Raw genomic sequence first — 23282 nt, 5'->3', positions numbered from 1 at the left:
TGCCTGTTTAGAATATTCTGTGCTATATACTAATGGAGTCATTAAAGAATGAGCTGAAAAGGAGCAAAGCTGTGGCTTCATGGCTGAAACAGTGGAAAATGTAAATGTCACATCTATAATGAATCCATGTATCTTCTACAACTGCCTTGACTCAAGGAAAGTGAGAGTTAAAAAACAAGGTTCTTTTTGGAAATTGTCTATGATGTCTTGTATATCAAAATCTGGTGGCAGCAGCTCACTATATATTTTATGTATTATACCAGCAGCAGATATTTCAGACACCTCAGAAGAAGATACTCCTGATTCAGTGTCTCTGGCATATAATAAAAAAGTGGGGGAGAAATTTCTGCAGTCTCTAATAAGCAATATATCAATGAGTACTGTCAGATTCTGTAGAAAAGTCCACAACATGATTTATTACATTAATTACAGTCATGTGGGTTTCATGTTGCTAAGCCTGCAAATGCAGCTGCATTCTAAAGTTGATTTAAGAATATGTTTTGGCTGAGACGAAAGTGCTTCTTATTGTGATTAATATAGTATAATATTTATTCTCTTGTTCTACTCTTCTTTCACCTTGGCTGTAGTACAGAATACTTAATTTCTTCTCTGTAACTTGGAACTGGAATTCACTGAGTTTTGAGGAGCTTCATCTAGTTTTTATCCACACCTGTCATCTGGTCTCCTTTTTGCCTTTTTGTGTCTTGGTGGGTTCACCTAATGTTGTATCTCCTCCACGTGTGAAGCCTGTTTGAATTCTCTGCCTTCTAGCACAGCAGGGCTGTCCTAAGGCCTATTAGGTCACACCTACAACGTTACGTCTCTTTTTGAGGGGAAGGAACCATTAAGGAAAAATTTCATTGTCGTAATTTAATTAAAAAAAAAAAGTAGCATTCTTAAAGGAGAGCATTCTGTGATTCCACCTTTGTTTAGAACTGGACTGAATTCATACAGTCACATAGGTTCTCTTACAGTGACACAATTAGCTTATCACATCACAGAATTTTCAGTTTTATGGAACGGAAGGTCTCCTAAAAGCTGTTTTAGATATAGATATTAACTCTGGTTGTTCACATATGTCCATGGCAGGATATTCTTTTATATTAAATACATGAATGCCTGGCTTCAGTAGCCTTTGTAGAATCTAGCTTGGAATAATTAGCAAATATTTGCCTGAAATTAAAGTAACAATAGAGGAGGAGCTCGGGCTAGATCTAGGTAGGAATACTTTGATTTCATGAATTGGAACACATTTTCTTTTTTTTTTTTTTAATTATTATATTTTAAGTTCTAGGGTACATGTGCACAACGTGCAGATTTATTACATATATATACATGGGCCATGTTGGTGTGCTGTACCCGTTAACTCGTTATTTACATTAGGTATATCTCCTAATGCTATCCCTCCCCCCACCCCACCCCACGACAGGCCCCAGTGTGTGATGTTCCCCACCCTGTGTCCAAGTATTCTCATTGTTCACTTCCTACCTATGAGTGAGAACATGCAGTGTTTGATTTTCTGTCCTTGCAATAGTTTGCTCAGAATGATGGTTTCCAGCTGCATCCATGTCCCTAAAAAGGACATGAACTCATCCTTTTTTATGGCTGCATAGTATTCCATGGTGTATATGTGCCACATTTTCTTAATCCAGTCTATCATTGATGGACATTTGGGTTGTTCCAAGTCTTTGCTATTGTGAATAGTGCCACAATAAACATACATGTGCATGTGTCTTTAGAGCAGCATGATTTATAATCCTTTGGGTACATGCCCAGTAATGGGATTGCTGGGTCAAATGGTATTTGTAGTTCTAGATCCTTAAGGAATCGCCACACTGTCTTCCACAATGGTTGAACTAGTTTACAGTCCCACCAACAGTGTAAGAGCGTGGAACACCTTTTCTAAGCAGCAATATGTTTAAAGAGTTGAACTAGATGACTTATATGTCCAACACTGAGCTAAGTGGCTTACTTTCCTATTGTATTTGATCTTCATACAACTCTTAAGAGATAGGTACAGTTTTTACTCATTTTACAATTGAAGAAACCAAGGCTTAGCTTACAGAACTTTCACAGATTTCACATAGCTCGTTAAGTGGCAGAGCTGGAAGTTGAACCCAGGCATTCTTGTTGGCAGAGCTGGAGCCTTTAACCATTGGCTATGCTATCTGTGTCAGGTACCCTGAAAGGGGTCAGCTAAGATAAGAATTGGAAAATGGTCTTTGGCCATTGGGTAGACAGTTTTGAACTTAAGAATAACTTTAGGGAAGTTAAAAAAGAAAATATCTGAATCTAGTGGGTTTCAGAAAGAAAGAATTCTTTAACTCATTATTTTGTCTAATAATAGGACCAGTCAGTCCAGCATGATTGTTGATACTGTTTTTCACTGAACAAAAATCATTTAAATAAACATTATTTAGCAACTGTTCTGCCTGGGAAATAAAAACTTTCAGACCAGAAAATCTGCTATTCCAGCAGTGTGGCAGAGGTTGGATCTAAAGCTTATTTGAAAGGAGGAGTCATTTTCTAGGTCTTCTGGGGGACTGTGTCTCAAAGTGTGGCTTAGTAGACCACACTGATATTAGAACCATCTGGGGACTTGTGAAAAATGCAGACTCCTCTTTTGGCCATAAGTTGATTCCCTGTTCTGAGGATCTGCAAGGTCAGTGCCTGGTCTCCTGTACACATGTGATGTCTCACCCCCACCTTCCAACACACACAGCGCCTGATTTAATGAATATATGAAGACCACAGTTGATAAAGATGAGAAAGCGGCGGAAGCTTTTTCCCTCTTCTTTAGGACCATGTGTTGGTTTAATAAGTACTGGTAAATTTTGTGTTCTATTTCTGTTGTCTAAACTTTTATTAAGGAGAAAGTTCCTCAGAGGCTGTAGAATCACATAGCGTACATCCAAGAGAAAGGAGCAGATGACTAATGTTTATTTAAGTGATTCTGCTTCAGTGAAAATACTATCAAGAATCATACAGGACTAACATACTATCGTTCCAAATTTTAGAGCTCCTGAACATGTATGTAAAAAATGTGTTTTACTTCCACTATTGGAAAAGGTTAACCAAGCATAAAAATAATTTGCTGGTCAGACAGCTATAACAGCATACAAATCAGGCTTCAATTAGTGATGTTAACTATCCTAGAAAACAGCCTTTGTTTTAAAGTTCTAGGAGAAAGCATAATATGCAAGGAGTTGGGTGTTTAAAAAAGAAAGAAGATACTGACTTTTTATTACATTTTATGGAAGTTATAAGGTTGTTACAATTAATTTTCCACTTTTAAAGTAAATATAGCTTACTGTTTTTTTCCCCCAAAAAATTGCAGTTATTAGGAGCTGTTGCTATAATATTTTCAAAAATGAAACACGGATGTTGGCAAATACGATTTTTGTAACCACTAATAAATAAAATTGAAGTTGGCGTATTTCCTACGATCACCAACCAGGGATCATATTTTTAAAAATACCAAGATCGTTTCCCTGAACATGGAAGGAGTCATAAGAAAATTTGATTTCTTTCAGATAAATGCATCTATGAAAGAAGCTAGTACAATACCGGATAGACAACACCGTAACATCAATATAATCTCTTTTTAAAAGGAAGTTGGAGGGAGAGTGAGGGAGCTATCCGTTGATTTTATGGGTATGTTCATTCTGGTATGGACTTTTGTTGAAGTGTTATTTGTTTTTTTCCTTATCCTGTTAGTAAGGTAAAGATATTGTCTTGTAGTAATTTGTGTGATGGCTAACGGGTCCTTATTTCCTAAGGACCTATCCCTGGGAAAAGCTTCCAGTGGCCTTGTAAGTCATTTTAATAAAGATGTCCACACCACCTTCTCTGACTCTCTGAACGGTCCTAACAAAGAATAAGGTGATTATGGAATTCTCATTGTGAGTCCCATCATTTAATGTTATGCCACTCACTTTTGTTTTTAATGCTTTCTAAATACAATCAGTATGGTTGGTCTGAAGTGGGTAAGTGAAGTGAAGTTGTATAATTACACATGGAGTTATCTCAGTAACCTCCCTTTCTGCTTTGGTGTTAATTCAATCAACAAATACTTATTGAATCCTACTACTTTTTTCAAGTGCTTTCCTAGGCCCTGAGAATAAAGCAGTGAAGCCTCAGCTCTTTTGGAGCTCATGGTCCACTGGGGAGAGACAGACACAAAACAAGTAAACAAATAGATGTATGGAAGAACCTAACAGCAAAGGAAGAATGAGGAATGTTAGAGGCAGAGAAATGGGTGTTGATTTATTTTTTTAAAAAGCACCTTATTCAAGTGCTTGGCATTTGAAGGTTTTTGCATTTAACATATTCAGTCTCTTCTTCTTGCATATGTATTGATATTACTATAAAAACATTTCACGTGGCTATCCCATTGGTCTAGCTTTATTCCCCTACCCCAAAATCAGGATTGGTGTCTTACAGCCTATGAGCACAAGCCAGACTCATTCCCATCTCTTTCCCTTTGCTCGTGCAGCTTCTTCCTAAGATGCCCTATTCTACTGCCCTTCCTAAACAAATGATACCCACTCTTTAAAACCAACCCAAGTCCCACCCAGTTCCGCCATGGATTAGAGCCCCCATACAGCTTAAGATCTGTTGGACTTCTCTTTCTTCTCCCTCTTTCTGAATTCCTATAGGGCCTAGAGCCCACACCATAAACTCAATGCGTAATTGCACAGTGCCATGTATGGTCTTTTTAATTCGTTTTATGTGTGTCAATCATCTACCTATGATGTAATCTTCATAAGCATCAGGGACTTGCCTTTGACTACATCCCACAGGTCTTCTTGAAATGCCAGGGGACATAGTGGGTACTTACAAATGTGGATTAAATATTAATTTCAGCTACAACTTCATAAATATAAATCTGCTCACCAGCTTTCTTTTTGCTTTTCAAATTTAAAATAAATTCTTATTTAATAAGCTCATTGACTTACCAGTCACTGGTATATAAAGAGAATTCAGACATTTCTTTTCTCTATCAAGTGAAAAATGAGACAAAATAGTCTTCTCTTAAATGAAGATAATAAAGGAGAAGTTTAAACATCAGGAAATGTTTCTTATTGCTTCAGATGTATTGCTTTAGTAAAATCACGAAGGAATGTGATCGCCAAATTTGTTTTTATTTTAAATTGAGTACTGTAGCAATAGAAGCAAATGGATCTGAATTTAAATCTAACATAAATCTCCCCAAATTAAATGAGAATATAACATACTGCACTAATTATGTGTTTTTCCATGCCATCTTCTAACAAGAGAGGAAATAATTAGATTAATGGGGCATGGAGACTATGTAAATAAGTACAGAAAAGCTGTCTGCATAAAAACTTAACTCAGGCTGTCCTGAGCCAGTGCTGAGGCTCTTCCTGAGACCCCTCTCCAGGTCACAAATCTCTTAGAAGTCATTAACCTAAAACTTTTCGATCTGTTGGCTACATTTACTGAAGGCTCATTTCACTGTGCTGGACATTATGGGATGGCTTCTCCTTTAGAGAGGCTTTGAATAAATTTAAGTGGTTCTTGTGAATGGTACAGGCAAGAAATACAACCTTTCATTCAAAGAACTAAGGTCACCCATACCTTCTTCAAAGAGAATCTGTGCACCCTTCCTATTTATAAGCAAAACCAAACTAGTGATGCAGTGACAGCAAGGACTGCTAAAATAGTAGCCCAGCAGGCTATAGCAGGTAGGTAGAAGGGAGCTAATGCAAATGCAAGTTCTAGAGGAAAGACATTTTTAAAATGCATTTTCGAAAACCATGCATGTCCAGAAGTTCTCTCCTTCCTATCATACTCAAGTGAAAGCCTGGGATGTTCATCCTTTGAAATATATATGGTGGATCTGTGCATTTAAAAATCAGAACATATGCTGAGTACTCTGGATTCACAGATGACAAAGACATGAAAAATAATTGACTTAGCAGGGTGTGAACACTATATATAAAAAAATATAAATATATATTTTATATATAACATATAATTTATATATCATATTTTATGTTTATATAATACATTATATATTTTTATATATTTATATAAATTTATATAAATATATATATATAGAGAGAGAGAGAAGCTGTCTGCTCTTAAACGTTGCTAAAGCTGTCTCTAAGCATTTCTCTCTCCTGGAGGAGGTCACAACCTAACAGAGAGGTATGAGATGGAATGAAATAAATATGTAGGACAATGTGAGTCTGATCACCTGCTGTCTCCTGGTTCTTTAAGATTTGGATAAGATTAGCTTCAATCTTCTACAGTTTTTACAAAGTATGATTTTTTGCGGGATCTGAGGATGGGTTAGGGAAAAGTGAAGCGGTGGTTGACTTGGATGTTCTCCTGTTCCCTCTGCCTCTGACCTCCTGCTTCCACTGAGGTAACTGAGGTTATGGATCATTTCGTTTTCTGAGAATATATCATACTGGGTCATCCAGACATCAGCCAAGCCCCTGCCCTTCCTACTTATACAAGGCAGAGTTTATTGAAGATTTTCTTAATGTGGGAGAAAATGGGTAGGTTTATATCATAACAGAGCAGTGCAAATCTGACCATGTACTTTTCTGACCAACTAGTTTTCTTAGGATAAAACGCAAGGCTCTGCCTGACCTGGCCCCAGTGGGCTTTCGGAACCTCTCCTCACACCATTCTTGCCCTTAGTCACTTCACTCCAGGCACAGTGAGTGATACTCTTACAGTTCCTCAAATTTTGTTTCCATTGCAGGAACTTCTCTTATGCTGTTCCCTCTCCTGTTCCTCCTTCCGCTCTTTGCGTGACTGGCTTCTCATTTTTAGGTCTTAACTAAAAGATATTTTTAGAGAGAACGTCCTAGAATATCCATCCTTAAATGTGTCACTTATCCTCTCTGATAACACTCATTATTTTTCTTCATAGCACTTCTGCCAATTTGTCCAAGATGTACTTATTTGTATTATTGTCTGTTTTCTGCCATTAGATGGTAAATTCCACAAATGCAAGGACTGTTTCCCTTATATCCATCCCTGTAGACCCAGCCTACTTAATTCCTGGCATGTCTCAGTTACTCAGTGTGCTTGAATGAATGAATGAGGTAGCTCAGCAGGACCTGATTGATTAGGTGTAGCAGAAAGGGAGAGCAGGTATCAAGGATGGTGTGCAGGTTTCAGGCTTCAGCACCTGGGTAGGTGGTGGAAACATTGAGTAGGCAGATAGGCGGGTTTGGAGACAGATCCTAAGTTACATCTTAGGTCTGGGTACAGATGTTGATTAGGCTTTTGGGTGCATTAGTTCAGGGGAGCCATAAGAAACATTCTGCTGCTTGCTCATTAAAATTTCATTTCTAATTGTTAAATAAATACCTGATCTGCTTAGAAAAAAATAATTTGTACTTGCATATTTGTAGTTGCCATTCAGTTTTCTAGGCCTTTGGGATTTCATCCATATTCAGTTTTTTAAATTTGTTATTAATCACAGCTTCCTTAATGAGACCATTTTGCCCATCTCAATGCATATATTTTTCATTAGTAACAACGACTCGTTCAGTTCACCTGCTAAACCATATACATACTTCAGAAAATTAAGTCATTTTTATAGTATATCTTCTTTTGTGTTGAGAAAATTTTTTATCATCAGCATTAGATAAACAACAGCTATTTTGAGTTCAAGTTGTATTTCTTATCATGTACATTCAAAGAAAATTTCAATGAAGTTTGACCACTGAGTTACTGATGAACACCCAGATCTTCAGGATTAAAACCCTTCTTTATAGATCAGAAAGCATTGTGATTAGAAAGCTTTCAACAGACATTTATGGGATCCCTGTAAAATCCAAAGCACCAAGTTAGGGACTAGAAGTTACAGCAATCTCATTCAAATGCTAAGAACTGGATCAGAATTCTGGCTTTGAGAACACAGAAGAAAGATGTTTCAGCCACTTCTCTTGGAAATCACTTCACAAACGTTTTCTTAAATAAAACTGGAAGTCTTCTGTAACCCAGAACCGTAGTATATAAAGAAGGGGTGCTGAATGCAGTGATGAGACTGGAATTTGAATATGGCATCAAGAGACGTGGGGGCCGGGGGCTGTGGCTCATGCCTGTAATCCAAACAATTTGGGAGGCCAAGACGGGCAGATCACCTGAGGTCAGGAGTTCGAGACCAGCCTGGCCAACATGGCAAAACCCTGTCTCTACTAAAAATACAAAAATTAGCCGGGCATGGTGGCGCACGTCTGTAGTCCCAGCTACTCAGGAGGCGGAGGCAAGAGAATCGCTTGAACCCGGGATTGCGCCACTGCACTCCAACCTGAGTGACACAGCAAAAATTAAAAAATAAAAGAAAAAAAAAAGACATAAGAATGTAGATTTCAGATGGAAGTAAGAGAGAGACCTCAGTTTTCCACTGAGGTGGTCCATGCTCAGTGGTAAAATTAACATTCACTTTTGAAGAACTGGAATGGGGAACTTAGGTTGGTGGTGAGGGCTTCCCTGAACCCTGTTTGACACCAGAGAGTAGCATAGGAGGCAGATCGGAGTAAAGAAACACCTATACACTTGCCATCTTTGAGGGAAGTGCTCTGCCGGTGAGACAAGGCAATGGAGAGATACTTGAATTTATGGCTTGAAAGGATATACTCTGTACCAGAAAAAAAGACTAATGTACAATGATCAGCACTGAGACATTTCCTAGTAAAGTTATTGCCCCCCATAGATAAAGAGATACTCATTTAGATATCCAAGACAGAAAAAAAAAAAAAATGCACAGGCAATCTAGAGACCTGTAAAGGTAGAAGATAATGCTGACCATTGACTTTTCTAAGACAGCATCGAATTCTAAAAGACATCTGAACAATGCCACTGATGTTTGGGGTTCTGGGAGAGTGAGTATGAGTGGGGAATTTTGAACCTAATCAAACTGTTGCTCAGTTATAAAAACAATAAAAGTGTAAAGATATTCTTAAGAATTCAGGACCTCAGGAAAACAGTTTTCATTAATACTTTTTGAATTAGCTATTAGAGGACAAAATTAGCCAACTGAGAGATGGAGACTGGCAAAACACTTGTGGTAAGCTTTGATTCTCTCCATTTAATTACAAGACTGAGACCAAAATGTGGGAATTATGGTTAAAAACAGTATTTTAAATTATTTCTAACTATGGTAATTATTTTAAACCATGACAATGAAGAAATGTATAATTGTTAAAAGTTGGGAGGGTAGTAAGTGGGAAATGGTATAAAACAAGTTGCAAAAGATATTACTTAAAAGTAATAATCAGTATAAAACAAGTTGCAAAAGATATTACTTAAAAGTAATAATCAAACTAATAGGGTTTATAAACCTTTGATGGTATATAGGTAACATTAGATAAACTAAATAATATAATTAAAAGCTAACAATTACATAGACCAAGAAAAATAACATAATAGAAAATGATTAGTTAGAGATAGAAAAGGAAGCATATGGTATATTAATTTTGACATTATTTGTAGTGGAGTATCAAAATATGCTATATAAAAATAGATAATTTGGCCAGGTGTGGTGGTGCACGCCTGTAGTCCCAGCACTGTGGGAGACCAGTGCAGGTGGATCACTTGAGCTCAGGAGTTCAAGACCAGCCTGGGCAACATGGCAAAACCATTATCTCTACCAAAAATGCAAAAAGTTAACCAGGCGTGGTGGCGCACGCCTGTGGTCCCAGCTACTTGGGAGGCTAAGGTGGGAGGATCGCTTGAGCCCTGGAGGTGGAGGTTGCAGTGAGCCGAGATCAAGAGGATTTAAGCTGGGTGGGGTGGCATGCACCTGTAGTCCCACCTACTCAGGAGGCTGAGGCAGGAAGATTGCTTGAGCCCAGGGTTCAAGGTCAGCCTGGGCAATGTAGCAAGAGTTCCTTCCTCTTCAGAAAAAAAAGAGAAGAAAGAGGATTTATGATATGATGCAAAGTTACAACAACAGTGATAACACTAGAAAAATTTACAGTAGAATAAAAACTGGAAAAAGTTTCTTTACTCTTAAAAGGAGATACTGAAATAGATAGTCTCTTTTCAGCCTCTGGCTGTTGTTTTTCTGCCTGAGATGAAGCCAACAAAAGGTGGAGGATTCGGCCAACAGAAAGAGGAGCTGAGCAAGAGCTCTGATGCAGCAATGAAAACAGAGAGCTTGACATATATTCCCACATATCTCATATATATTCATATAATCACAATATAACTATAAACTCGGTAGAGACTCTCAGGTTGGATCACAAGCCAAAACCCAACTATATGCTGTGCAGGTAACTGCTATCAAATGATACATACATTTCTGAAAACAGTTGACACTCTAAAAAATAACGGAACTGGCCGGGCACGGTGGCTCCTGCCTATAATCCCAGCACTTTGGGAGGCCGAGGCAGGCAGATCACAAGGTTGGGAGATCGAGACCATCCTGGCTAACATGGTGAAACCCCATCTCTACTAAAAAAAAATACAAAAAATGAGCCGGGCCTGGTGGCAGGCGCCTGTAGTCCCAGCTACTCGGGAGGCTGAGGCAGGAGAATGGCGTGAACCCGGGAGGTGGAGCTTGCAGTGAGATGAAATCGTGCCACTGCATTCCAGCCTGGCGACAGAGCGAGACTCTGTCTCCAAAAAAAAAAAAAACGGAGCTGTGGGGCAGACTACTCAAAGTCTATGTAACTTTATAATCAGATAACTAACAAAGCTAATTCTAATAAAATACTAGTATAGTTTAAAGGACATGATAAATTTTTAATAAGCGTGTCAGTAAATATAGGAATTTTCTGTAAAAAATTTTAAGGTGAAGTTATGTGACTAGAAAAGGATGTAAGGAAAATTGAAACTTGACTTACAGAGGCAAATGCAAAATGCACAGAGATTGGGAAACATATATATGTAATTTTTGTTTTTTGAGATAGGGTCTCACTTTGGTACTCAAGCTGGAGTGCAAGTGGCATGATCGTGACTCACTACAGTCTCAACCTCCTAGGCTCAAGGGATTCGCCTACCTTAATCTCTCAAGTATCTGGGACTACAGGCATGCACCACCACACCCAGCGAATCTTTAAATTTTTGGTAAAGACCAGGTCTCACTGTGTTGCCCAGCCTGATCTCCAACTCCTGGGGTCAAGCCATCCTCCCGCCTCAGCCTCCCAAAGTGCTGGGATTACAAGCATGAGCCTCCTTGCCTGGCCAGAAAACCCACACATTAAATGACCAAATTGAGCCAAGAAGAACAAAGGTGGAGAGAATGGACATCTTGTAAAATACACTATTCTTCCACAGTGTGTTACCTTCTGCTGTGTTGGAACATTGGTGAAAAATCTGAGTAAAATGTCCAAAGTAGAAAATAGTTGGAATAATGGTTCAGAACACAATGAAGCAAAATTACACATTTTTAACAAAATTAGGAAATAAAATGAACCTACCTCCTGGAAATGTTATAACACTAAAATTTTTGTATTCAAAAGTTTTTATTATGAAATCAGTAATGCATAGTAACTAGATAAAAATAATGATGAGAATAATAGCATTATATAGCAAGATCTAGAGATGCAGATAAACCAGTACTCAGAGGAAATTTATATACTTAAAAACTTTTATTAATATAAATAAGTAGGGAAAGAAATTAAGCATCCAATTCAAGAAGTTAGAAAAAAAGACTTAAAGCAGAAGGAAAGACAATTAACAAAAACAGAGTATTAGAAAAAAGTAGAACCAATGAAAAAATATCCAAAATCTAAATCTTTAAAAACACTAATAAGGTAAACTGGTAGATAACCAAAAGGGGTATGGAGGAGAGATTAGGAAGAGGAAGCATAGATATAGAAGACAATAAATGAAAATAAGAAATAATCACGAGCCCCCCCCCCAAAATTAAAATTATCATAAGACATTACTGTGTACAACTCTATGCAAATCAGTTTAAAAGCTTGGAAGAAGTAGGTGATTTTCTAGAAACTGTAAATGAACAAAGAGCTAAGCCTCCTCTCTTCACAACCCCTCCAGCACACATACACAGAGCATCAGACCTAGATGGTTCCACATGTGAATTCTACCAGAATTTCAAGTATAGTTAATACTTTCAAATCATTTTCTTATGCCAGCAGAACCATGATAGTAATACATAACAGAAATAACATAAAATAGACAAAATTTGCTTATGAATACCAATGCAGAAATAATAAAATATTAACATGCAGAATTCAACAGCGTATTAAAGGAATATACCACAAGCAAGTGGGATTCATAAGACATTAAATAATGCTTCTATATTAGGAAATCTTTTAATAGAGCGAAAGAAAAATTGTATCATCTCCATAGATGCTAAAAACCCATTTGGTAAAATTTAACATGAATTTTTTATTTTAAGAAATGCCTTATTAAAATATGAATAGGAAATTATTTAATAAGTCTTAAATAGATCCATATCAGTATATCTGTATCATTTAACCCCAAAGTTATCATTATTCTTTAAAGTAAAACGCTGGGAGATTTTCTCTTTAATATCAGTAATGAGCCACAACCTATCACTGTTGTTTAACGTGTTCTAGAGGTACCTGTTTTGGAAGTGCTTAGAAAACAAAGGGCTATATGGAGCATAAAAATGGAAAAGAAGCGATAAAGTTACCAGTTTTGCAAATGATGTATACTTGGAATACTTGGATTGTATACTTGCAGAACCTGAGATTATCAACTAAAAATCTTGGGTAGTTAGTTGGGTACAATATAAATATACAACAGTTAATAACCTTATATACAATTAACAGAAAATAAACTGAAAAGTTTCGATTTGCAGTAAGAATAGCACTACAGAAAATACCTAGGAATAAATAAATCTAACAAAACTCTTTAAGATTAAAAAAAAGGTGGGGTGGGGAGAAAATCAAAAAGCTACTTGGGAGATGCAAAAGATATGAAAAATAAATAATACAGCAATAATCTATTCTTATAGAGGAAGATTCCCAATCATAAATATGTCAGGTTTTCTTAAACTTAGTATATATTTAATTTTATCCATGCAAATACCAACAGGATTTTTTAAATATAGGAGCTGATTCTAAAGCTTATTTGTTATACAAAAGTTTTAAAATGTCCTGGAATGTTTTGAAATAATAGAGTAAGGAGGAGATTGAATAGGCTTGTCAATTACTAAGACAAATTCTTATGATACCTAATTTTAAATAGTAGTATACTTTGCCCTAATAAGGATACCAGTTAATGGAATAGAATTAAAGATTCAGAATAGACCCAAATACATTTAGGAATTTAGCATATGATAAGGATGCCATCAGAGTGATGAAAAAATAGAGTCACAACGACAAAGATAAATGAAAAAAATATATATATGTAATGTATATATTATAGACAAAAGGTTAAATATATATTTAAAATGCTTATAATAATATTATAAGGCTAAATTAATAATATGTAAATAACAGATATTAAGAATTAAGACTTTTTAGGCAGGGTGTCTCACACCTGTAATCCCAATGCTTTGGGAGGCTGAGGCCGAAGAATCGCTTGAGCCCAGGAGTTTGAGACCAGCCCGGACAACATCGTGAGACCCCCATCTCTAACAACAACAACAACAACAAAAACACGTGTTTTTTTAATTAGTCAGGTGTGGTGGTGTGTGTCTGTAGGCCCAGCTATGTCGGAGAGACAAGGCTGCAGTGAGCTGGGATTACATCACTGCGTGCCAGCCTGGGTTGCAGAGTGAGACCCTGTCTCAAACAAATTTTGCTTTAATGAATTAAGACTAAATATGAATACAAATATTCTTAAATATGTCTAGAGCTCCTATAAATCGATATTTTAAAAAGAAAATGGACAGATGACAAAATTCACAGAAAATGAGAAAATACAGATAACTAGTATGTACTTGAAAAAGTGTTAAATCTTCTAAAAGAAATGCAAAATAAAATCATAATGTGTATTACAATTAAATAAGCAAAGATGAAGAGGTTTGATAATGTATCTGGGAAGGTGTGATTGAAGCAGCACTCTTATATCTTATCATGGGAGTATAAGTTAGTTCAACATATGTGCAGGGCAGTAGCAATATAGCAGTTCCACTCTTGGAAATTGATTCTATAAATATACTTGCCCATGCATGGGAAACATTCTATCTACAAGGATACCCATTGCAGTGTTGTTTGTAATAGCAACAGAATGCAAATAATGCAAATGCCTAACTGTAGGGAGTTAGGAAACCGGAAAAATATATATACAAGATATACCAGAAATAGATATATATAACAAATATATATACCGAAAATAGGTATACCAGAATAGAATGCAGCTATTAGAAAGATTAAGGTGGCCGGGCGTGGTGGCTCAAGCCTGTAATCCTAGCACTTTGGGAGGCCGAGATGGGCGGATCACGAGGTCAGGAGATCGAGACCATCCTGGCTAACATGGTGAAACCCCGTCTCTACTAAAAAATACAAAAAACTAGCCGGGCGAGGTGGCGGGCGCCTGTAGTCCCAGCTACTCGGGAGGCTGAGACAGGAGAATGGCGTGAACCCGGGAGGCGGAGCTTGCAGTGAGCTGAGATCTGGCCACTGCACTCCAGCCTGGGCTACAGAGTGAGACTCCGTTTCAAAAAAAAAAAAAGAAAGAAAAAAGAAAGATTAAGGTGACTGTATACATAATGATATGGTGTTATCTCTAATATATAATGGTAAGAAGCAGAGTATAGAATAGGGTTTATAGTATATTCCTCCCCCTACCCCCATTTTAAAAGGAAAAGAATAAGAAATACAGAATCTTGAAAATCATATGTAATCATTTGGTAACATTGGTTGTTGTGAAGAGGGAAACTTGGTAACAAAGGGTTGAGATGAGCAGGTGCCTTACTTTTATTCTACCCATTTGTAGCTTTTAGAAACTGTCCTATATGCTTGTATTGCCTGTTCAAATTTTATTAATTAATTAAAATCAAATGGATCATGATCCATACTGAAAAAAATCTTAATTTCTATTTCAGAACATACAGGTGGATATTTTGGTAAATGGCAGATCAAAATGCACAAGTCAGTTCTAGGTGGATGGCACATCAAAATGTGAACAGTGAAACAGTAAACTTTTGGAAGAAATGGAAAATGTTTCATAACCTTGAAATAAGCAAAATGTCTTCAACAGGAGGCAAAAAGCATGAATCATAAGGGAAATAAATTGATAAATTGGACTATATAAGATTAGGAATTCTTGTTTGTTAAAAGATACCATAAAAAATGAAAAGGCAAGCCACAGATTGGAGAAGATATTTGCAATAAATATAACAAACATTCATTTCTAGAATATGTTAAAAACCTCCTACAAACAGAAAAAAAGCAGACAATCCAGTAGATAAATGGGCAAAATATTTGAACGGGCATTTCACGAAAGAGGATATCCAAATGAAAATTAAAACCACAGTGGAGCACCTCTACATGCCCAGAATGGTTAAAGTAAGAAAGATTAACAGTGTTTGGTGTTGCTGAAGATAATGGAGCACCTTTTCCTCATGGTGGGGAAAGTAAATTGATATGACCACTTTGGCAAATTGTCTTTGGTATTATGGCTGAACACATGATTTCCTGTGACCCAGCAATTCCACTCCTACGTATATACCCAAGAGAGATGCATGCACATGATCACCAAAAGGCATCCACTAGAATGTTATGGCAGTTTTATTGGAAATAGCCAAAAACTGAAAACTAATAGAATGCACTATCCAGTAGAATGGAAAAATAAATTATAATATATTCACACAATGGAATGTTGTGCAGCAATGAGGATAAATTATCTACAAATACACAACAATATGGATGAAGTTCACAAACCATAATGGTGAGCAAAAGAAGCCAGACACAAAAGAGCTTACCTTCTAGGAGTCCATTCATATGTGTTACAGTAATAGGCCAAACAAAACTATGATGTTTCAAGTCAGGATAGCAGGTTTTCTTGGTGAGAGCGAGTGACTGGAAGAAGAGGACATGAAAAAGGCTTCTGGGGTGCTGGTGATGTTCTTTTTCTTGATCTGGGCACTGGATTCACAGGTGTATTCAATTTGTGAAAATTAATCACCATGCACTTAATGACTAGTCTATTTCATTGTATGTGTGTTACACCTATTAAAAAGTTTTTTAAAAGGAATGGGTCAGAAAAAATTCTAAAACTAGAGGTAAATGCAAGACAGTTGTAATAGTTTTGTATTTTATTGTCAGTCTTCTCTGGTCTTACTTGATTTTGTTATTAACTAAAAATCTTATTCCTATTAACTTTAAAACTGTTTCCTTCCCTCTTACTCATGTAAAATCAGCGATGGTGTCTTTACCCTTTCAACCACCTCATGTGGCTCATTCTATGCTGTTAGGAAAGCATGGAACAAAGCAGAGTATCGAATAGGGTTTATAGTATATTCCTCCCCCACCCCCATTTTAAAAGGAAAAGAATAAGAAATATAGAACCTTGAAAATTATATATAATCAATTGGTAACATTGGTTGTTGTGAAGAGGGAAACTTGGTAACAAAGGGTTGAGATGAGCAGGTGCCTTACTTCAACAGGATGCAAAAAGCATGAATCATAAGGGCAATAAATTGATAAATTGGACGATATAAGATTAGGAATTATTGTTTATTAAAAGATGCCATAAAAAATGAAAAGGCAAGCCACAGATTGGAGAAGATATTTGCAATATATATAACAAACATTCATTTCTAGAATATATTAAAAACCTCCTACAAACAGAAAAAAAGCAGACAACATCACACTGTGTGATATTTGTCTTTAGTTTTATTTTCCTGCAGGTGAAATGGCTGTTTGTCAACTAAGATTGAGGCCCAATAGAAAGGAAGGGAAGGCTTGAAAACAAGGCTTGACTGAAGATGAATTGAACAGGTGTAAATGTGTCAGTCATCTTCATGTGTGTTAGCATGGTGCTGAAATGCAGAGGAGATACAGAAGTAGGAGAGCTTCACCCAGGGGACTGTGGCAGGTGATGACATCCACACCAGCATTCTGGACCCTTCTGTGGTTGTCTTCACCAGTTTCACTAATAGCAGACTGACTAATGCTGCTTAATTAAATCCAACAGACTTAAACTTTTTTGCTCACATATATCTTAAAAGAACTTAGAATATTCTTTACCACTCACTTTTAAATTGACATCCAAAGGTTTTTCAACATGTTTCAATTTTGTAAAAAAGGAGGTAGGAAATAGATGAATATTTTTTAAAATGAAGAGGAGGAGGCCGGGCATGGTGGCTCATGCCTGTAATCCCAGCACTTTGGGAGGCCAAGGTGAGCAGATCACCTGAGGTCAGGAGTTCAAGACCAGCCTGGCCAACATGGTGAAACCCCATCTCTACAAAAATACAAAACTTAGCCAGGCATGATGGCGGGTGCCTGTAATCCCAGCTACGTGAGAGACTGAGGCAGGAGAATCGTTTGAATCCAGGAGACGGAGGTTGCAGTGAGCCAAGATTATACCATTGCACTCCAGCCTGGGTGACAGAGCAAGGCCCTGTCTCAAAAATAAATAAATAAATAAAAAGAGGAGGAGCAACTGTAACTAGAATCAGTATTTCATGATATGATTTGATAATATTAAATACCTTGTGAATAAAAAGCACACTGAATCATCTGAAAGAAATTAATAAAATTTTAAGCTGCTACTTTATCTTGAGCTTTTTGGTAGTTCTGCAGAATATTCTAGTTCTAGTTAGAAGAATCAACCTCACTAACATATAACCGCTTCATATGTCCTAAATTCAGAACACCCCACTTCAGGCCCCAAACACTGTTTCTAATGGTACATTTCACCTTTGTCAAAATATCCATAAGACAGGAGATGCTATGGATTTAATTATTTAAAGACAGGAAATGCTAATGGGTAGAAGTCAAAAGTCTTTTGACTTTGAGGAGCCAAACAAAATTTATAAATCAATATACCCCAGAATATGTACCATAGTAGGTTTGGGATGGCACCATGTACAAACTCAGTCTGCATCTCAGACAAAGTTTTTAAAAGATCCCATGTGAAAGTTGAGAACCTGGAAATTTTTCTCCTAAAGTTGTCTGTGACTGTTTATTTCTTAGAAAATCTTTGTTTGAAGTTAGAAGACTGCTGTGATAGGTATTTGAACAAGTAGCCAAGAAAAACAGATGTGCTGGCCCTTTTGGCTTTCCATGTAAACAGTCAAGGAAGCCAGCATGGCAAATGGTTACATTCAACCTGTGGCTTCCATGTTTTTTATGGAAAGATAAACACCTTTATTGTTAATAGATAAACAATTTCAACTGGAAGAAAATAGCATGACTAAAAGTTAAGTGTGTTGAAGCATAAAAGTTACTTTTGTATATTTGAATTTGGAAATGTGATCCCTCAAAAATGTTCTTACAAAAATAGCTAACTTGTTTAGTGAATTTTTAGTTTATATCATTTTGTAAAGTTATGTGGATTTTGGCAATTATGACTTATGATTGTCATTTTAAAATAACATGGCTATTCATATATATGTATAGTAATACACAAAGTAGTGTGTAAATAAAATTCAGTTTATTAGGAATTTTATCATTGGATGTAATAATTACAAAGACTTCCACTAAGCAACCTTACAAGTTAATACAGTTTTTCTAGATAACATAATTAAGGTAAACAAAATACTTTTACCTTATACTTTAGGAATCAGAAATTACGTATTTTATGTTGTTTGAAATTAACCTCTGTGTTTGCCTCTCAGCAGTCAATAGAGTAGCTTGTTTTTTTTTTAATTGTATGCTTTCTTTAGGGTTTCTTTTGAGTTTCACCAGACCATGTCTAACAAAATAGTGATAATTTTTGACAAAATGTTTTATTGTTAATGTTAAGATCCTAAATTAAATTACATTTTACTGAAATGAAACTGTGTAAATGATGTAATTGAACTTAACTATTATTTAAAAATTGGTGAAAATAGAGTAAGATTTCCTGCCTAGGACACAAGCACTAAAACTTTGTTTCTCAAAATGTATTCTTTCAAACCTCATCATGAACATAGAGATGCTGGTTAAGATACAGATTCCTACACCTCCTACGTGGTAATCTGCATTTTGATCAAGCATCCTGGATGATTCTGAAGCGCAGGAATCTGTGAAGACAGCTATTCTAGGGCAGCATTACTTAATCATGGATGATCCAAAACAGAAAGATGCACCTCAAGTCCTTTTTTAGCAGAGTCCAAATAATAAAGTAATAAAAAGAAACGATGGGTCCTGGAGACATACGCCTTCTTTACATCTTGACTATGATAGCCTAATTCAAATGTAACTGTCCTGTCTTTGTAGCTACAACATTTTATCCTCATTACCCTCCAAAATACCAAATATTTCCACTCATCACTTATTACAAATGCCCTGAAATTACATGCAGAATGCTTATAAAGTATGTTTACCTGAATTGCTGTAGAAGAACAAGTATTTAATTAAGTGCCATAAAAAATTTGCTTTGTCATTTTTAAATACAGATTTTTAGTGATGCATTAAAATAACAAATACAGATATTTTAGTTCAGTAAAATGGAACTAGTACAACCTGTGTTTTCACAAATGAAGTGATTCAGAATGGGTTTGTCAGCACTAATGGGGCCTCTGCACGCAGAAGTAGGATAAATAACACATTTCTGTCCCACATTTTTCCTAAAACGAAGGCTGTCTCTAATCTCTGTCTTTCCACAAACCTTCATGCACTAAACTGTGTGCCAGTGACATAGGAAGCTCATTTTGCTTGTAATGGGCGATATGCTTGTCTAGTAGATCATTTGTGAAACCGAAGTTGGCTATTATAACGTGACAGGTATGTAAATAACATTTATCAGTGATCTCTGTAAAATCGATTCTTCCTTTCCCTTGTCATTATAAAAGGAAACTTTATTTCAGAGTAGAAAGTGCATTGTCTGAACTCATCAACACCCTCTCTATCCTTCCCCCCCCCAATTTGTTGCAGACCAGGATGAAAGAGCAGCTGAGCTCAGCAGGGAGCAGAACGAGAAAACCATCCGGAGCACGCAGACCGCGCTCCGCAATTTCCGTGAGTTCCTCATCTCCAAGTATCCTTCTGAAACAAGAGAGATTTATGTCATCCCTTGCAAGGAGTTGGATGCCTACCTTGCCTCTTTCTTTGTTGATGCCAGGCAGAAGGATGGGTCCGAATACGAACCCAACAGCTTGGCCAATTACCAGTGTGGGCTTGAAAGGTACCTAAAGGAACACAGGTATGGCTACAGCATCACCAGGGATAAGGAATTCAAGCGTTCCCAAGAGGCCCTGAAGCAGAAGCAAATTGAACTCCGCTGTAAAGGAAAAGGAAATAAGCCACACAAGTCCATGAAGCTCACCTTTGCTGACGAGCTCATCCTGCGGAAAAGGGGACTACTAAGCCGATATAATCCCGAGGGTTTGCTCAACCTAGTCTGGCTCAACAACACAAAAGCTTTTGGGCATTGCACAGGCTTCCATGGATCTACCTTAAAATGGGGTGATATCCGGCTCCGGGTAACAGAGACGGGTCTGGAGTACTTGGAGTGGATGGGTCAGGACACAGGAGACCTGAATGCCAAAACCAAGAGAGGGGGGACAGACTCCCGTGTGTATGCCACCCAGCACGCCCCACAGACCTGCCCTGTCCAGGACTATAAGGAGTATGCCCAGCGGCGGCCTCCCGCCATGCGCTACGAGGATGCCCCTTTCTACTTATCCATCAAGCCAGTCGTTAACTTGGCCGCTCTGCATTGGTACAACTGCCAGGCCCTTGGCAAGAACAAGCTGGCCAAGATGGTGAAGACCATGTGTGAGAAGGGCAACATCCCTGGCAGGAAAACCAACTTCAGTGTGTATCAGAGCTGCAGCACCTTGTCTGAAGCCCAGAGCAACCAGCTGGTGCTGATTTGTAACAATCTGAGCCAGCAGGCTGCCCAGTCAGTGGCCGGCCACTCCAACAATGGCAATTTCATCGTCTCCGCCTCCTATGACTCTTCCTCAGACACCGCTTGACCAGGTGGCTTGAGCAAGACTCCAGTTTGGTTACCATGTCCAGAGAAACTGTGATTATACACCGCTTCTCATTCCCCTTCCTGTGCCCTCAGTGTTAATTCACTTTATAAAAATATAAATATATAATATATTTTTCTTTTTACAAATAAGCCAATGGAGATAATTTAGTATTACTAACATAGTATTTATAGGCTTAAGACAAATGTACTTGTGAGTGATCAAATGTAATTACTGTTACAGACTTTACAAAACCATATGTGGTTCTCAGGCAACACATAGGGAGGGAATTCTGTTTTTTAAAAACTGTCATAAAGGAAATTGAGAGTCATCCTAGACTTACACGCTTGCGTCCTCAACTCCTGCTTTTCCTTCCCACCCCAACTCCCATTTTTTGTCTCCTTAATAAATGGCTTTATTTTTTTAATTTTTAAAATTCTATATTAATCAAGAGGAGACATTAACTTTACTGCTGACACAAAACTGTATTCAGCTAGATCCAGAATATAAAAGTGTTGTATAAGCTCAACATCAAAATAATTTACACCTTCTCTTTTTTAACTTGAGTTTTAACTCCTGTGCCTCATTTTTTACAATGTATGAAAATCTAGATGTTTAGCTAACATCTTTTATTTTGTGGGGGGAAAGGGTAGAAGGAGGGAATAAAGGTGCCATTCTTTTTGGGAGCTACATGATTTGAAAATAATATGCAAAGTCTGATATTGTGGCTAAAAAGACTGTTACATAGCTCATTTTAACTATTGTGCTTGAACCTGGAAAGAGTGTTTCTTTTTTTGTCCCTAAGAAATGGGCATAAATGAACTTTGACAAGAAATTTAAACCTACCAAAGCTTTGAAAATGTTGCCAAGCATTAAATTATGTATAAAGAGAAGGTAAAGGGTGGAAAGTCTTATTAAAAATCTAGAAGCAGTAGTCGAGACAACAAAAAAACTCATCCTCTTCAAAGTTCATATTCCCCGAATTACTTACTTAGAAACATTAAACAGTCTCTTTTCTCCTGGGGCAAGGCTGGGTATTTGATTCTGTAATTGAGATCCAAGGAATATAATATTGGCACTCATTTTAGGTAACAATATTTTGTTACCAGATTTTGCTGAATTCAAGGCATTCTTGAAAATGTGTGAGATTCTTCTATAGTAAATATAAATGCATTTATCTGTGATATCCTGCAATTATTATAATAATTTTGGTTAAACATTTGTGGCAGTTTTTCCAAGGTCTTTGTTTTCAAGTCTTGAAGCCTGTGGTGAATTATTAGTTAAGATATTTCAAAAATAAAATAAATTTAGACATTAGAGCCACAATAAAGCTGAGCTAGGTTCCTATTCTGTATAATCAGCAACACACATAAACCCCAAATCTTGATTGTTTTGTTGGACCTGGGAATTCTATTGGGAAATATTTGTTCTTCAAGGCAACCTCATAATTCACATTAGCTAGAAAGGTAGGTGGTATTTTGTACATTAATTTAATGTATAACCAGGACAAATTTCATTCTGAATTGCTTTGCTAAATCATCACAGAGCTGAGCTCTCCCATGGTCAGGGAACTCCTTCCAACACCAAGTCATAAGCACATAAAGACCCGTTCCTCTAAGCTGTGACCTTTCATCTGGCTCGGGAGTGGGAAGTCAGCTGTGGACTTTGTGTGGTGGAATTAACCTCATGTTCATGACTTTTCCTCCATAGAGAAGCATTCATTTATACATCTAGAAACAAGAAGAGAGGGCAATGTCTTGCTTTATGTTTTTGTATTGATAATGATGAAAGCTGCCATTTTTGAGCCAGCATGCATGCCAGCACTGTGCTAAGTGACTTACATGCATCACATATGTAAGTCATAGTTACTAATTGTGAGAAAAAAAAAAAAAAGGAAAACACAGATAAGGATAAAGAAAACAAAATATATACTCATAAGTCTTCCAGCCAAAGATTACCATTAACATTTTGGCAAATATTTCTTCAGACATATTGTAATACTTACATATTTATTTCTGTATACATTATCTTAATCTTTTCAGCAACTTTGAAAAGGTGAGTTATCTTCATTTTATGGTCAGGTCAAGATAAGTCAATTAGGTCATAGCTAAAGAAACGGTAGTCTGTCATTTCACTCCAGAGTTTTTTTTCTATTTACCTTTCTCAGTACCAACTCATAATTAATTTCCAGTGGTTTGAGCCAGAGCTGGGGACACAGTGTCTTAACATCTCTGAAGGATGTCTGATCAAAAGGAATGCTGAGTGATCTTTCATGGTGGCA

The 23282-nt window shown here is 37.0% G+C and overlaps 1 protein-coding gene across 5 annotated transcripts in view; it reads left to right on the top strand.

Moving 5' to 3' along the window:
- KIAA1958 (KIAA1958 ortholog) overlaps positions 1–23282 on the top strand; it is a 170455-nt gene that overhangs the window by 110049 nt on the left and 37124 nt on the right. Inside the window, exon 3 of one of the 5 annotated variants that reach the window (XR_012424464.1) lies at positions 19959–21008. The exons of 3 other annotated variants lie outside the window; for them this stretch is intronic. Coding sequence is in view for 1 of the 2 variants with exons in the window: in XM_074016809.1 (XP_073872910.1) it covers positions 19959–21004 (1046 nt within the window). In the remaining variant the exon portion in view is untranslated. Of the gene's footprint in view, positions 1–19958; positions 21144–23282 lie in introns of those variants that run through there. One more of the 5 variants, XM_074016809.1, reaches the window with a different exon arrangement.

The sequence above is a fragment of the Macaca fascicularis genome, chromosome 15 (assembly GCF_037993035.2).
Source record: "Macaca fascicularis isolate 582-1 chromosome 15, T2T-MFA8v1.1".
Lineage (NCBI taxonomy): Eukaryota > Metazoa > Chordata > Mammalia > Primates > Cercopithecidae > Macaca > Macaca fascicularis.
Note: the sequence above shows the minus strand (reverse complement) of the source record. Positions and strands in the feature narration are given on the sequence as shown.